Source organism: Balaenoptera physalus, assembly GCF_965194825.1.
Source record: "Balaenoptera physalus genome assembly, chromosome: 13".
NCBI classification, from domain to species: domain Eukaryota; kingdom Metazoa; phylum Chordata; class Mammalia; order Artiodactyla; family Balaenopteridae; genus Balaenoptera; species Balaenoptera physalus.
In genome coordinates, this window is record NC_138892.1 from 53,299,277 (window position 1) to 53,316,119 (window position 16,843).

The 16,843-nt window shown below is 41.4% G+C and overlaps 1 protein-coding gene across 2 annotated transcripts in view; it reads right to left on the reverse strand.

Moving 5' to 3' along the window:
• Positions 1-1,761: 1,761 nt before the first annotated feature.
• Positions 1,762-16,843, reverse strand: part of SRGAP1 (SLIT-ROBO Rho GTPase activating protein 1) — a 277,465-nt gene continuing 262,383 nt past the window's right edge. For both annotated transcript variants that reach the window (XM_082422706.1, XM_082422705.1), the window contains exons 19-22: positions 14,440-14,620; positions 12,842-12,976; positions 12,369-12,708; positions 1,762-7,610 (exon numbers count right to left, since the gene is read on the reverse strand). In XM_082422706.1, coding sequence (XP_082278832.1) covers positions 7,233-7,610; positions 12,369-12,708; positions 12,842-12,976; positions 14,440-14,620 — 1,034 coding nt within the window. In that variant the 3' untranslated portion in view covers positions 1,762-7,232. The remainder of the gene's footprint in view (positions 7,611-12,368; positions 12,709-12,841; positions 12,977-14,439; positions 14,621-16,843) is intronic.

Genomic DNA, 16,843 nt, shown 5'->3' on the forward strand with positions numbered 1-16,843 from the left:
TTGGCTCGCAGTCTGTACCTTCTATTTGAAATCCTGACCATGTTGCCTTTAAAAAAAAAAAAATGGATGCAGTCCATCCATCAGAGGCTTAGAAAGCCAAATCTCATTTTCAAATTAGTTCATATCATTGTATAATTTCAAATATGCCACCAGACTATTGATGATGCTTCCCTCTGCCCTAGCTTACAGACATGATCGTTCACTTTCATTTAGAGAGGCACAGTTTTTACACAAGAGATTCCCTGGATATGTCAAAGACAAAAGATTAGTACAGTGCATCAGCATTGGGAGGATAATTCATCAGTAGTCCTCCCTTCAGCTGCACACCCAAGCAGCTAAAAGAAAGCCAATCATCCCAGGAGTGCACTTGACAGAGAGTGCACTCTGATGTGTAGGAAGAGGGCACCCACTATTCGCCAGAACTGGATTGCAAATATCTTAACTTCCTTCAAGATGTTAATGTTGAATAAAGAATGTTGTCTCAGGGTTCCAGGAGGACCAATCTCTCTCTCTTAAACACACAGACACACATTTTGATATCCAACCTGGTCCCAGCTCTCCAGCCACTCTTGCTAAGGACTAATCTTGATAAAATCACCGTTTTTCACTGTAGAAGGTAAGTTTTCTATCTACTATATAGATGAAAGTCTACTGAAGAATGATGAACCTCACCATGATTACTTCCCAAAGGAATCTTAACCCTATTTTCCAAAATCCAAAAGGGGATATATGGCCCATGGAATAGAATTTGCCATAATTTTTGGCTTCCAGGACCTGTTGGGCATTTTAGATCAAGTCTGGGAATTTTCTGCTTGAGTCCCAACTACTCAAGACAGAAGCCAGAAAACTCCCTTTCCCTGCCTTCCTAATATTCTTACAGGGTGCTGGCCAGCAGTGGGAGCTGATAACCATACTCACGTGGGACTCTAATTCAGGCGTGAGGGATACATGCGCACATGGGGAAGGTTGCGGCAGAGGCTGAGGCTCGTGGATTTGAGGATAGTAGTGAGGGAGATGCGGGACAGTGGGGCTTTCCTGGAACAATCCTATAGTCTGACTTGGGCATTTGTTCCCATGGGGCAGCCTCTAAATCCAACTCTCGGGTCCTAAAATGGTACCTACCTGCTTTCAGATAGGCGTTCCAGTCAATGGCTTAGTTCAAAGTCATTCCATCATGTTTGGGGAAAAGATTTCCTTTAACCAGGTGGGTCTTTTTTTTTTTTTTTCCATTAATTTGTCCATGTTTAAAGATTTCTGCATATAATACCCAAAGTATAATCAGGAAATACTAAAATAAAACACCAAGCACATTCATATAGAATTCTATACAGCCATGCATACAATACCTAAAGTTTAATTAGGAAATACTAAACTATACATATTCATATAGAATTCTATACAGCCCTGAAAATGAAGAAAACTACCGTTATATTTAACAACGTGGACTCTCCCAAACATAAATTTCAAGAAAAGAAGCCAGACAGAAAATCTACACACCGTGAGTCTGTTCGTAGAAAGTTAAAATGACAGGCAAAACCAAAGTATGGTGTTATTCGTCAGGATGTTGATAACTTTGGAGAGGCACAAGCCTAGCTTCTAGGAGGCTGATAATGTGCTATTTCTTGATCTAGGGGGTGGATAAATTAGTGTATCACTTTGTGAAAGCTCTTACACTAATGATTTGTGTACTTTTCTCTATGTATTTTATGCTTCAATAAAAGTTTTTTCCCCTCAATTTATGTCTTTTTTTTTTTTTTAAAAACAGCCCATCAGTATTCAGTCTGGTATATTGCTGATACAATCTGCACATTGCTGATTCAGTTTTACAAAACTATATTATATATTGCTAGTCCTCAAGAGTTAGGAAAAAAAGCTAAGTTTGAAGATAAAATATCCATACATGGGGGAATTCTAAACATAGTCTATATACCTAAGGATTGCATTTCAATGTATTCAAATGAAACCCCAAATCAGCTTGACAAGGTTTACTGCGTCAAAAACTCCTCAAAGGAAAGATTTCAGTCTGGAGTGTTTAGGAGGACTGCACTCTCAGCCTCTTAGTTAAGACTCTCCCAGCCTCGTCTCTCTTATTACAGAGGGGTCTCCGAACTATGCTTCTAAAAAACCCTGGCTTCATGGACAAGGCCCTGTGCATGAGGCCTCATTTTCAAATTCACAAACCAAAATCCAAGATGAAAGCTTTTTTTTTTTTTTTTTTTTTTAAAAAAAGGTAGTTTCATACGATTTAACGATTTAATGATTTAAGGCAACTCAGCTCTGGCGGGGCAGGGAGGTGTTAAATAGTGATTAGAAAAAGAAAGGAATGAAAACATGGCAGAGAATCAGACCATCGGAAGCCGACAAAGGCAGCCAGAACTATCTTATTTATTATAAAGATACACCATGAAGAACAGACCTGACTGTATACTGAAGCCTGGAATGGTACATGCCAAAATGTACAGTACTTATACATAAAAGTGCATTGTCACAACAGATTAACAAAACGTTTTTTTTTTTTTTTCTCTTCCAGAACTAGAAAAGCATCCCCCTTTACTTTCGCCTCAGAGACGAGGGAATGTCACGGTAAGAGGCAGTACAGAGCAGAGGCTAACAGGATGGCCGTCAGCAGCACGTGAGCAGGGGAGGGGAGGGGGGCGATTTGCGGGGGACCCGGAGAGTGACTGTGGGGAGGGAAAGGCACAGTCACGGCTAAGAGGAAAACAACACGTCTGATGACCATGACCTGACCATGACCGACAAGGATGCAAGACAGGACAATACTGAGCACCGAGGCATGAAAAGGTAGGGATGGAGAAGCAGCTGGGAGAGAGTGAAGGAAGTTTCAAAACAGTCAAGTGGACGGAGGAATTGGGGTGGCACTTGGGGGAGGAGGTGGGCAGGGCAACAGTAAAGAACAAGGCTAAAACTCCTCTAAAATAGAAAGGCACTTTCACATGTACATACTACAGATGTACATTGACACGATCAGGTAACAGTCACAAGCAGGAAGCCACCAATACTGCAATTAATCAAACCGACAGGAAAGGACAATACTGATTTAATTATGTGGGCAGGAGTTACCCTTAAGTCAGTAGGTAAATAGCAGTCTCTCCTGTCACACAGCCACTTACTATACTTTAAACATCTATAATAACCATCACACTACACATTGAGCTCGGATGAATGTTCAAAGGGGGGGCATTCACAAATGCACGGTTTATATATTTTCTTTTACTAAACAGTTTCTAAGATAAGCATTATGGAACCCAGAACAATTATTTAAGCATACAAAATTCCCTACGTAATTTTAAGATACAGGTACCATTTTGATTATACTACGTAGACTTTTTTTTTTTTTTGTAAAGAAAGTATACTAGGGTGGGTGAGTGAAAGCTCAATCTCCAGTTTATTTTACTGATTTGAACAAAGCTGTGCCAGTCACCCTGCCCCACGCCTGACACCCCAGCCCAGCTGGAGGTTGGCTTTTAGCTCAGGGGCCAGTCTCCAGTCGTGAGCTCATTCATACGTGGGAAGAGACTTCACTTCTAAGCTGCCCGTGCCTTGGGGCCTACGTGGCAGGTAACTCAGAGCAAGACTCAGCCCCAAGCGCATTTCCTGCATCCATGGCCCCTCACTACTGTGGTCAGGAATAAATGTCATCCCAAATCTGAAGTCTTCTAAACCCAACAGAACCACAGGCTCTTTAACTTTGGATTTCAGAGGCTGTGATTACTAAAGTTTCTTCAGTTTATAGACCCCAGGGGCTATGCTTCATTCCCAAATGCTAAGGAGACCACCATGTCCCCCCCTTTTTTCTTTTTCTTAATTAAATTATAAACCCATTTTTGGGAATGGCAAAAGCACAAAGGCAGAAAACTCATGCAATTTGACCCTTGGCGCTCTATATCCATTGATCACTGTTCATGTTCATTGCTGTAGATTAAGTGGGACCCTCCTGTACATTGTTCTGTGGATTGCTCAAGGGGCACCAAAGTCAGATTACATTGTGTGAAAATGTGAAAAACTGTTGAACAATGGCGTTTACGCCACACTTAAACATGGAGCTCTACAAAGGGCCATTCAATGGATTGAAATAATTTACAGAACACTCATCAGGAAACAGGTACTGAGAACCGTTCACTCTATCCTAACGACCCACTCCAAGCATCCTCACCCAAACAGAAAGGCCAATTTGGTAAATCTACTTCAGTGAGTTCTCTGGATGGGACGTGAACATTCAGTTATATCAGCTGTGAATACATATTCTTGTGTAAGTGGAGTCAGGTAATCTTTGTAGAACCATCATTTACCCATCATCAAAATGACCCACTTCCCAAACTGCACATGAACCATTAAGATCCTTGAAACTGGGGGCATAACATCTCAGGGACTTATTTTCTTTCTTCTCTCCCCATTCCTTGTGCCTTCCCACCTCCCCACGGTGGGCTACACCTGTGGCGGTAAAGAGGACCACATACAGGTGAACCCTCTCAGCTGCTGAAACTTTTAAGGAACTTACTGGGTGTTATTCTGGATCCTTTGTGAAGCGGCCACTTTGTCTTATCCTTGGAATCTGAAGGCTTTTACTAAACAAAGTAAGGATTAGTGAGTCCTTACTCACTCTGAGGTCACATCCTTCCCTGGGAATTGGGAAGAAAAAAAAAAAAGCCTCAGGGTGACAACAGAGTTATAGAGAGAAAAGACAGAGACAGGTAAAGAAAGGTGAGCAATGGGAGAGTATTCGGAAATGTTTCCTGGAAGAAGGCACAGCCTCTGAGGCTCTGAGGCCTGGAGCAGCGTGTCCTCTGCCATCCGAGGCAGCGGAGTCCTGATCTGGAGGGTGGAAAGGCAGTCCTCATTCCATCGCAGGTGTCAACAGCAAAGAGAGGAGACACTGGGGAGGATTACCAGGGAGAAGTCTGAAGAAATGAGTTTGCAGGAGTTAAGATCTGAAAAGCTAAAGTTAAACCTTGTAAAAGAACCCTTCAAAAATTAGTAAGTTCAAAACACCTCTGCCCTTTTGATGCCCTCTGTTAACATCTTACTCATCCATCAAAATAAGGAATTGGTTTTTTAAGAATCCTCTTTAATTTCTAAAAGATTTAAAGTTTCCTCCCCCATTACTTCCACCCTTTTCTCTGTTTCTGTTTCCCCATGTAACAACAGAGAATTAGAGACCACAGTGGAATCTAGAAAGAACTGGGAGATTATCTTAAAAGTTTCAGTTTCCTAGAAATTTGGGAAGGTTGTTTAAAGGGGTTCGTGCTATTCAGAGCTCAGTCCTGGCTGGGTTTCCATGGTGCCCAAAGGTGCTGAAGGACCACTAAAGCTCAAGGGAGAGGCTGGGGGGTTGCACAAGATGCTGAGCTGGGCCTCTTTTTCAAAATGGGCAAGAAGGATGTTGTAAAAATTCAGAGGTTTACAATACCTGGAAACATTATACTTGAAATAATTTTTTTCACTATTTAATCCATTTGTGAAATCGGCTGCAGGCAAGCAACCAGCAGTGTGACTTGGAAAGGTAACAATATCTCATAAATGTAATCTCTCTTTGCATTAGAATGATTAGACTGGCAAACTGAGGTAGAGATCAAAGTAATGATCTTGATTTTAGTACAAATCCCCATTTTTCCACATTGATGCATCCACCAATAAGCTGAGAAATCAAAGTCCGTACTGTAACTCTTAGGTGGGCGTGCAGTTGGCTGCCAGTTTGAAATCAAAGTGGTCCAGAGGGGTTAGTTCTGGCCACCCATTTTTCTGAAAACAAAAAACAAAAAAACCCCCCAAAACCAAAAAACAAACAAAAAAACTCTTCCTCAGTAAGTTCAACGACAGAGTAGATAAAATGCTCATAGGTTTACAGATGGTATAAGCTGCTGCTGGTAGGACAGTGGTGATCTGTACCTTAGTAAAAACAACTGAATTCAAAGCAACCTTTTTAAGATAGAGGAGAAACAGAGCATAAATATGGGCTAAAGAAAAATTGTCTATGGGTGAGGATGTCAGAGAAAGAGGGTGTCAGTGGAGTTCAGCTGACTGTGTGAGTGATGTAGAGACCACACGGAGAAAACAAAAAAAGCCATGGTTCCAGGGTGCACAACTGGGAGGAAGTCATCCTGGAACCATGAGGTCCTCCTCCCACCTTGGCTGCTCTGGCTCTTACGCCAGTACCGTAGCTCAAAGAGACAAACGCCGAGGGGAGCTGGGGATTCAATTTAGGATCATCAGGCCTCTGTAGCACGTTTAAAGGAACCCAGGTCATCTTGTCAGGGGAAGGGAAGGCAGGCAAACCAAGGACTTGTGCACTGTCTGCTTTCTCCGTTGCCACAGAGGAAGACACAGGGGCTTAGGGGAGCTAGAAGTTGTTTTCTAGGCAACAACAGACCTCTGAAGGGGTTCATGGAGTAGTGTAACCAGAAAGTCTTTAAAATTAGACTGTTCTAGTCTGCAGTGAATGCAGGGGATGGACTTGGAAACCCTCCGGGGCCTGATCAGGCTTGGGGAAAGAGTCACAGCAATAGCTGTGGAGGACTGTCCTTTCCCAGGTTCAGTTCAAGCAGTAACTGCAGAGGTTCTACCCCCTCCTGCTGAGACTTTCACCTGGACCCAGGGAAACGACTGTTAACGAAAGAGGCAATCATCCTACTCATTCAGGCGGTGGGCTGCAGCTCGCACTGGGAATACCCCACTGTGACAACAGCAAGTCTGCAGCAAGAGCCAGCCCCCCGCCCCACTGCATGGAATAAGAGGTACTCACTGTCAGCTACCAAACAATGCCATTGTCACCTTTAGCCTTACCCCGAGTGCCAGAGACCAACACTGGTTACCTTCCAAGGCCTGGAACTCAGATCCTCCTGCCTTTGGATTCGGACGCTTCTGACTCACCCAGGCTACACTAAGCCTGAAGCACCGTGCAACGTGCAGGGCAGAGTGGTGTTGCCTTCATTACAAATGGTGCAGCATTGGATTTTCAAGTAAGTCTAAGTGTTTCTATTGTCTTTAAAATGACACAGGATATGTCCAGTTATTAAAAAAAAAAAGGATGAAATTACAAAATACAAATGCCCGTGTTAATTTAGCTAGTCTCAGACATTACATTCGAGAACACGGAAAAGCCAAAGGGTCTCCAGTTATAAGCACACGACTAAGGAAAGTTAAGGATTGTTGACTTTGTCACTAATCCGTTTTCTCTTTCTAATCACCTCCCCATATGCTCGCTCAGTTGGTTTTTACATTGTGCAAGACTTGTCTGCTGGACCCTGGGAAGGTGGGGTGGGCCCTACGGTAGGGTTTGTTTTTGGAAGAACAGCAGGTTTCGGCCGGAGGGCTGGGGGCTTCAGCTGCACGCCCATTCTGGGTGCCACCATAGGCTTGAAAGTACTCATTGTGTCACTGGAGGAGCTAGTGCTACGTCGAATCTGAGGCTCCGAGCTCCTGAGGGCAACGTTGTGCAAAGGGCTGAGAGATTCCGTGGATGTGGCAGGGGTGGGAGAGTTTTTCACTTGTTCTAAGGTATCCAGCACCACATCGGGGGCATGCTTTGCTGTACTCTGTCTCTCCAGTTCTCGGAGTTCATTCAAAGCAGTGTTCATCGTCTCTTCAATATCCTGTTGAAAAATAACCAGAAATGAGAGATGGTAAGTAACTAAACTTATTGTGATCGTTTTGAAATGTATAGAAATATCGAATCACTATGTCATGTAACAGGAATTAGCAGTGTTGTAGGTCAAGCATACTTCAAAAACAAACTCATAGAGAAAGAGATCAGATTTGTGGTTCCCAGAGGCGGGGGGTTGCGGGGATGGGCAATTGGATGAAGGCAGTCGAAAGGGACGAACTCCCAGTCATAAGATGAATTAAGTACTAGGGATGTGATGTACAATGTGATAAATATAATGAGCACCGCTGTAGGTTACATATGAAGGTTAAGAGAGTAAATCCTAAGAGTTCTCATCACAAGGAAAAGCATTTTTTCTTCTATTTCTTTAATTTTGTATCCATATGAGATAATGGATGTTCACTAAACTTATTGTGATAGTCATTTCATGATGCGTGTAAGTCAAATCATTATGTGGTACACCTTAAACTTATATGGTGCTGTGTGTCAATAACTCGATAATTAGCTGGAAAAAAAAATAACCAGAAAGAGAGACACACTAGGCTGATAATGAATACTAAGGTATAGAAACCATATACTTCACTTCAAAGCAAGCAGACCAGCAAAAGCATGACGGTTTTAACACCAGCCTGTGGAGTGTGTAAACCTAATGCCATCTCACATGACTACCGTGACTCGGAATGTGCAGGAGACAAGAGATGCGATGGCGCCAGTGGCTTAAAGAGCCACAGAACGAGCACTGGCCATTCTGAGGCACGTGGCAGGCTTCTGGCGGTTTTGACCTTACATGCTGACATCTTATATGGAATTCTATTTCAATCTGTGGTAAAAGATGGCTTAAATTTAGATACCGCAACAATTTCTTAAGAAATAAAAGTGTATAGGCATGAAAAATCAGGCTTCATTCATTCAACAAATAATAATTTTTGAGCACTTACTATATACTTGGCTAACTCCTAGCAGTTCTTCAGAATTCATTTTAAGACTTCCCCTGACGCTTTTGTCCAGTGGATCTCAATGGAAGTGGTACTGCCCCATAGAGGGCATTTCTGTAATATGGTGTACGTGTATGTGTATTTTTAAATGTCAAAATAACCAGGTGGCATTATTAGCATTTGGTGGGCAGGGGCCAGAGATACTGGATACCTTACAAGCGTCCTGGATAATTTACATGCAATGAATTGTCCCATATCTCGTTCAACTTTTAAATGTCCTCCAGACATTTATGTAGGTGAAAATTTTTTTATAATAGTCTGAGTCTAGAACCTAACTTTCTTATATATAAACACAAAATATTTTTTTCATGGTGTTTTCTAGGAATGAAACTATCATGTAAATTATACTCTGCTTTGATTAGAACTGTATGACCGAGGGTGGTCCACCATTTTAGAAAAATAGTAATTTTTTTCCATAATGGGAACACCATTATGGAAACTGAGTTGAGACTATTAACTTAATAATACTCTTACATCAACGTATGTTTTTAATTGTACTTATGGTAAGTCTACATGTAGGTGAAAGCATCTCACTACTTCATTTGTCTTCTAATGTAGTTAAGCATTCTGAAATACATTTCTTTTAATACTAATCTTTTGTTTTTCCTTTACATTGTATTTAGGGCTTTATATGTTTAAAAAAAATTGGCACATCATCAGTTTTGCAGATAATAAAGGGGGAATTACAAAATATTTGTTTGTTTTAAAAAGGTGAGGTGTGCACCATCGACAGATGAATGGATAAGTGAAATGTGCTATATACGTACAATGGATTATTACTGGGCCTTAAAAAGTAAGGAAATCCTGCCACATGCTACATTAAAGGCATTATGTTAAGTGAAATAAGCCTGTCACAAAAAGACAAATACTGCATGATGCCACTTATATGAGGTGGTCACATTCACAGAAGCAAAAAGTATTTAGAATGGTGGTGGCCAGGGCCTGGTGGGGAGGGGAAAAAGGGAGTTGTTCTTAGATGGGTATAGAGTTTTAGTTTTGCAGAATGAAAAAGTTCTGGAGATCTGTTACACAGCCATGTGAATACACTTTACTGACCTGTACACTTAGAAATGGTTAAGAGGGTCAGTTTTACATTATGTTTTTTTTTTTAGAATTAATTAATTAATTTATTTTTGGCTGGGTTGGGTCTTCGTTGCTGCGCGTGGGCTTTTCTCTAGTTGCAGCAAGCAGGGGCTATTCTTCACTGCGGTGCGCGGGCTTCTCATTGCAGTGGCTTCTCTTGTTGCGGAGCATGGGCTCTAGGCACGCCAGCTTCAGTAGTTGTAGCACCTGGGCTCAGTAGTTGTGGTGCACGGGCTTAGCTGCTCCACAGACTGTGGGATCTTCCCAGACCAGGGATCGAACCTGTGTCCCCTGCATTGGCAGGCAGATTCTTAACCACTGCACCACCAGGGAAGCCCCACATTATGTTTTTTATACACCGCCCCTCCCACCCCCCAACACACACACATGGTGGAGTACTGTGTGAGATAGGGTGGGTGGAGAACCACTGCCCTGGTCTGATGGAAATACCTCTTCTCCATATTCCCAGGGCTTCTTCCACTCACCTGGAGCATTAGCCTGTGGCCCTGCACAGCAGCAACTGATTTCCATATCTGCCTCCCCCACTGAATTATAAGCACCTTCATGCAGCGGCTGACTGACCATTGATTTAACTGTGTCCATAACGCCTAGCATGGGAGCTGCCATACAGTAAGTGCTCAATAAAGGCTTGCTAAATGAATAAACGAAGATCCAGTGATCACATATGGATATGTAAATTTTTTAAAAAAAGCTCTATCAGGGATTCCACTGATTCGTTTACTAAAAGAAATTGCATGTTTTTGGTATGAACACCATGATGGCAGGCTTACTTGTCCTCATGGGAAAATCTGAAGATGAGATGGAAAGATCAATAAAGGACACAGCTGGAAGCCATATTGTGAGGATGACATCACTTTTCAAGTGATTATTTTCATATGTGATTTCCATTTGATGCTAAATATATGTATTTGTTTTTTACAACAAAAGTATTTGCCCCAGAGAGAACGTGCAGAGCCTGGTTTATCTGTCGAGTTTTTGTTTTTATGATTGATTTACAATGAAAGGATTTTGGTTCTAGAAGCAAAAGGGTTAAAACAGACCTTATGATACCTTCCCACCACTAAGCTCCTATTCCCTGTCTCTCCAACCTAAATGCTGGTCCACCTGCTTATTACGAGGAATGATGTTATGGACTATAGCCAAATATCACTGGTTCTAAATAGACCTCAAAGGACTCTGCATTGCACTTCAAATAAAAAAAACCCCAAAAAGGTCAAGTCTTTTTGGTTTTTGCTGAAAAACTGTTGTGCACTTAAAATTGGTTTAATTTCGTAAAAACACATTAAACTCTCCACACAATCTAATTTGCTGTCCAAAATTCTTTTTAGTTAGGACAATGAAAATAGCTTGGAAATTTGTCATATCAAATGCAGGTTTCCTTGAGTGCTTTTTATTAAAAAGAATCCATCTTCAATACTTCCCCATGTTTGTTTCATTAATTTCTCACTTTCTTTTTTGATCTATTCCGTTTTTAAGCTTCAGTGATACCTGGAAGACACTTTACTCAAATGGTGAACCCTGAATCTGTTCACCTCCTTTTTCACTGGCCATACACATATTTTCTTCTTTTTTTTCCGTTGAAGTATACTCGATTTACAATATTGTGTTAGTTTCAGGTGTACAGCACAGTGATTCAGTTTTTTTTTTTTCCTGTCATACATATATTTTCTGATGGTCTGTGCTGTAAAAAGACCCAGAGGGAAATAAATGGTAGAACGATGGAAAAATCCATTAATACTGTTTTACTTTTACTTTGTCAATTCTTTTTTTTTAAAATTAATTAATTAATTTTATTTATTTATTTTTGGCTGTGTTGGGTCTTCGTTGCTGTGCATGGGCTTTCTCTAGTTGCGGCGAGCGGTGGCTACTCTTCATTGTGGTACACAGGCTTCTCATTGCGGTGGCTTCTCTTGTTGCAGAGCGCGGGCTCTAGAGCACAGGCTCAGTAGTTGTGGCGCACAGGCTTAGCTGCTCCGCGGCATGTGGGATCTTCCTGGACCAGGGCTTGAACCCGTGTCCCCTGCATTGGCAGGCAGATTCTTAACCACTGCGCCACCAGGGAAGCCCTACTTTGTCAATTCTGATCATTAGAAAAAACTACAAGGCCCTCCTCTGCAGTCACTATTGGGAAGTGAAGACACACATGCATTCAGGAGTGACAGAGGAGCCAAACTTGCTGTTCTTCAAACAGCCAACCATCATTTTCTCACTTCATTTACTGAGTAATCCACCATTTCCTAAGTTGGAAGTGTCACTTTCATCATACACTAAAAATGTGTTTCAGGGCTCTCCATTCTGTTCCATCAATTTCTCTGTTTTACTAGCTCTAGCATGCACTTAGGATCTGGTAGGGCTAGTCCCTCCTCATTCTTCTTCTTTTTTAGAATTTTCCTGGCCATTCAGCAATGATGGGTTTGATTGTCCTGGGTCCTAAGTTTCTGCCGTGTCTTTGTTTAAATCACTGTGAACCTAATACACTTGGGTCCTTCCAGTATCACATGGCCTTAAATTAAAGAATGGGTTAATTTCTTTTCTGTTTTCTTTAGTTGATTCTATACAAAAGACATGGCTCCAGAAAGTAACTCGTGTACGCCTCCTTCATCACACACTGGTACTTACCAGGCAATATTCTATTCAAAGCAGCTTACCTGAGCGATTGTCTCTGGGTCCAGTGGCTTGTGGTCGTTGAAGCCTGTGTATTGCCCTGATGATGTGGACCTTCTAATAGGAGGGCTGTCGATCTTCTTGAGGGAGTCGTGGCGGCTGATGTTGGTCAAGCTGCCGTGACCCGGCCGACGCCTCCTCTCGGGACTATCATTATTGAGGCCACGGTTCTGCAGCAGGCCCCGGGGGTGACTGCCCAGGCTTGGGGACCCCAGGTCAATTGAGGAGTTGGAAAGACCATGTGGGGGATGGAGAGGGCAATGGCCATCACTGGTCCTGCCAGGACGCCTTCCTGGAGGGGGTGGCTCTCCTCTTTTTCTTTGCCTAGACAGAGACAGAGAGCGAGAGAGTAGGAGAGGTTATCACACAGGGTAACTCTGCAAGGCTGTGGATGCCATGGCTCCTCAGAGCCCCTGGAGAAGTGGAGGTTCAGGAGCCTGGTGACCACTCCACCTACCTGGCTAAATAGCCATCAGGATGACGGTCTGTTGGGGAGTTCATGTCCTTGGATGAAGACTTGTCTTCAGTTACTGGCCCACTGCTGGCCTCGCTGTCGGCTTTTTGGCTCAGAGTGTCTGAAAACGTATCATCCCTGAAACAATGAGAGTCAAGAGTGAGGGTCTTTTGCTAGATGAATGGGGACAAAAAAAATAAGTGATGGCATTTATGTATGTAAGTCTTTCTCTTACTAACGTAACTTTTTTCTTTTCACTATAAGAATAATAACATTTCATGGCAGATAAATTGGAAAATTCCAAAATTCCGATAACAATCGCCCATAATATAATGTAACATCCAGAGACAACTACTGTTCGAATTCTAGAAAATATCCTTCTATGCTTTTCTTCTCTGCCTGGGATACATATCTACAAGGATGTCCACAGGTATGTACAGTATTTATACTATAGATATTTATATGTTTATGTACTTTAGATATATATGACTGTATGTCTGCATACATACACACACATCATATTTCTTGCACTCTGAGAGACACATTTTAACATTTTAAAACTTAGGCTGAATCAGTCACTGTATACATTTTATGTGGTATTTTTCTCTTTTCCTTGAAAAGCTGTTCATAAATTGGTGCTGCATTGTGAAATACTGTAAGTCACAAAATTAAGATTACACTGTACATGTTATTTTGTAACTTGTTTTTTTCACTTAAAATTATGACCAGATGGGAAGATGTCTCTTTAAGTATTTTTGAAAGTAGAGCTTTCTCATCAGCAAAATTAATAAAGAAGCCTGAAGATGATTCTCTTTAGACTTGAAGTCAGTATCCTCTCTCTTGGGAATTTGGAATTGAAACAGTAGACAGGCTCCAAGAGAACGGCCACCACTGTTTTTGGAATCAGCAGTGCCACTTTAGCTCCTAAAGCCATCCTCTGCACAGGGTATTTTTCTAAGAACCTGAATGCTTCAGAAGGTGTCTCTCACTAGTCCTTGCTCCAGACCTTCTAGGAGAGTTTGGGAAATGAGAAGCTGTTGGCCCTGAAGTACTGTTAGCAAAGACCCATTAGCAAGGTGAAGAACTATGCCCAGCTCAGAAATTTTTGCTCTGTAATCCCTTCTGCTCTTTTCTCACGAGACCAAAGTCATTTTAAGAACAATAGCTGCTGGGCTTCCCTGGTGGCTCAGTGGTTAAGAATCTGCCTGCCAATGCAGGGGACGAGGGTTCGAGCCCTGGTCCGGGAAGATCCCACATGCCGCGGAGCAGCTAAGCCTGTGTGCCACAACTACTGAGCCTGCTCTCTAGAGCCTGTGAGCCACAACTACTGAGCCCGTGTGCCACAACTACTGAAGCCCGCGCACCTAGAGCCCATGCTCCGCAGCAAGAGAAGCCACTGCAGTGACAAGCCTGCGCGCTGCAACTAAGAATAACCCCCGCTCGCCGAAACTAGAGAAAGCCCGCACGCAGCAATGAAGTCCCAATGCAGCCAATAAATAAATAACTAAGCAAACAAACAAATAAATTTATATATATATAAAAAAACAGTGGCTGGAGTCTTCTCTTGGGAGCGTCAGGTGATGGAAGCTGGGACTACTTACATATCCTGCACCACTATGTACTGGTGGGGCACAAGCCCGTCGATCCCGTTGTGTCTTCCTTCCCACCAGTCCTCGGATGCGCGGTGATACAGCAGCAGGGAAGCACCCTTCTTGAAGGACAATTCTCTGGCAGACCTCCCAACATAGTCAAACTTGGCTATTGCTTCTATTGGCTCACATTCTACAAAGAACACACCAGAAGATGGTGAGGGCCAGGGTTCTCAGGAAGGCATGATACACTAACTGAAAGGTCTATATGAGGCTTTAGAAATAAACAAGGTCATTTTAATATCCAGACTGAACAAGGTAATAAATAAATCATCAAGACAATGAGAAAATGATGCTGTTAAAAGAGATACAGGAAAATATTCTCTTGCTGTCATCAGTTTTTCAGGCAAAGAAAAACTGAACATTAGATCTTCGTTTCCACAGCCTCTTACTAGAGATACCATGACAGTCTAATAAAAAAATATTTAAAGCTTTGCAATATGATATATAAAATCTCTCCTTGGGTTGTAATATCCTCTGCAACAGCTCCAGTATTATCTTGACCAATATTATTTGATCAAGTTCCCTGGCAACATGTTAATACCATTTAGAACATGGAAGAATCACTATCTCAGAACATTAAGAAGTTTATGCTTTATTTGCTCATTTAAAAAAAATCAAGTTTACAGAAATCACCACATTAAATACTATTTGAATACATTTAATTTCCTTATGTATATATTTTTTGGCACTATCAAATCTTGCAACTACTACCAATAGTAAAGACAACTTTATTTTTTCTAGTATCAAAAACAAATTCTGGATATCACCTGTGAAACAAGCATACCTACTCGAACGACCAGATTCAAAAATTATATCTTCTAGAGATCAAAAAATATTCAAGGGAACAATGGTGAGTGAAAAAAGCCAACCTCAAAACATTACATATTGCATGATTCCATTTATATGGCATGCTTGAAATGACATAATTGAGATGGAGAATAGATTAGTGGTTGCCAGAGGTTGGGGTGGGGGAGAAGTGACGGAAGGAAACAGCTAAGGCTATTAAAGGGTAGCACGAAGGATCCTTGTGATGGAACTGTTCTTAATCTTGACTGTGGTTGTGATCACACAAATCTACACGTGTGATAAAACTGTACAGAACTAAGTAAACACATACACGAATGAGTGCATGTAAAACTGGGTGAAATGTGAAAACGGTGGACGGAGTATATCAATATCAGTTTCCTGCTTGTAATATTATACTACAGTTATGTAAAACGTTACCACTGGGGGAAACTGGGAGAAGGGTGTATGGCATCTCTCTGTTGCGTTTCTTACAACTGCATGTGAATCTACAATGACCTCAAAATTAAAAGTTGAAAAAAGCTATCAAGCTCTGGGCCTAGAATTGGAATTTCAGCTCTATTCTAATTCTGACCACAAATATTACAGGCAAATAAGAGAACAAACTACTCAAAACAACTACAAGAGTTGCTTTTTGTGATCCAGCTTATTGCAAAAAGCCCTAAATTGGGGGCTTTATGATCCTACCTCCCCTCTCCCAGTATCACTCCATCCTCATCCCTGCTACCAACAACAGGTGAGTAAACTGCTAATTAATAAGAAACAGAACAAAAAAGGGTCAGTACAAGTGGCATATGCTTAGAGAAATCTGTCTATGCAATGAACAATACCTCATTTGCTAAAAACTGAGCATGTATTACTTTCCAAATACTCTAGAATATATGCACACATAATAGATTAAAACCTGCCTGTCAAATATTTTGTAAGGAACTTTTATCTTCTATTTCCCTTGGTAACAAACCTTTCCATTTAAGAGTTTATTGCTTCCCAAAGTTTACTGCAATATCTTCAATATCTGTTGTACTTATATGAAATAACTACACAAGAAATCCTTGGATAGCCAGCTAAACTTCTTTCTCATTGATAAGTTCAAACATCCTCTGGGATGGCAAGAGCATGAAAATCAACAAACATACTGAAAAAGCTTAGGGTTTACCTTATATGAAGGGCCTGGGTGAATTTCAGCTCTATATTTAAAATAAACACCAAAAAAAAAAGCCCCATCTTTTTGCTAGTGGATAATGTTTAAGGTGAATAATATTTCATATGGCAGAACCACAACACTATGATCTGCACATAGTATACTTCTCAGCAAAGTAGGTGTAAAAATAATTTTAAAACAATACTTTAAGTCCTTTAATAATTGATAACTTTTAGAACGTATGTTAACACTCCGATATTCCATCCTAAAATTATATTTTAATAAAACAATAAATAGCAGCTTTATTAAATATCCACAAGTCTGCTCACAGAGGAGGAAACAGAACTTTTATTCAAGGAGACTGACTTTATAGTCTGTTCTAAACTTGCACGGAAAGAATAAATCCTG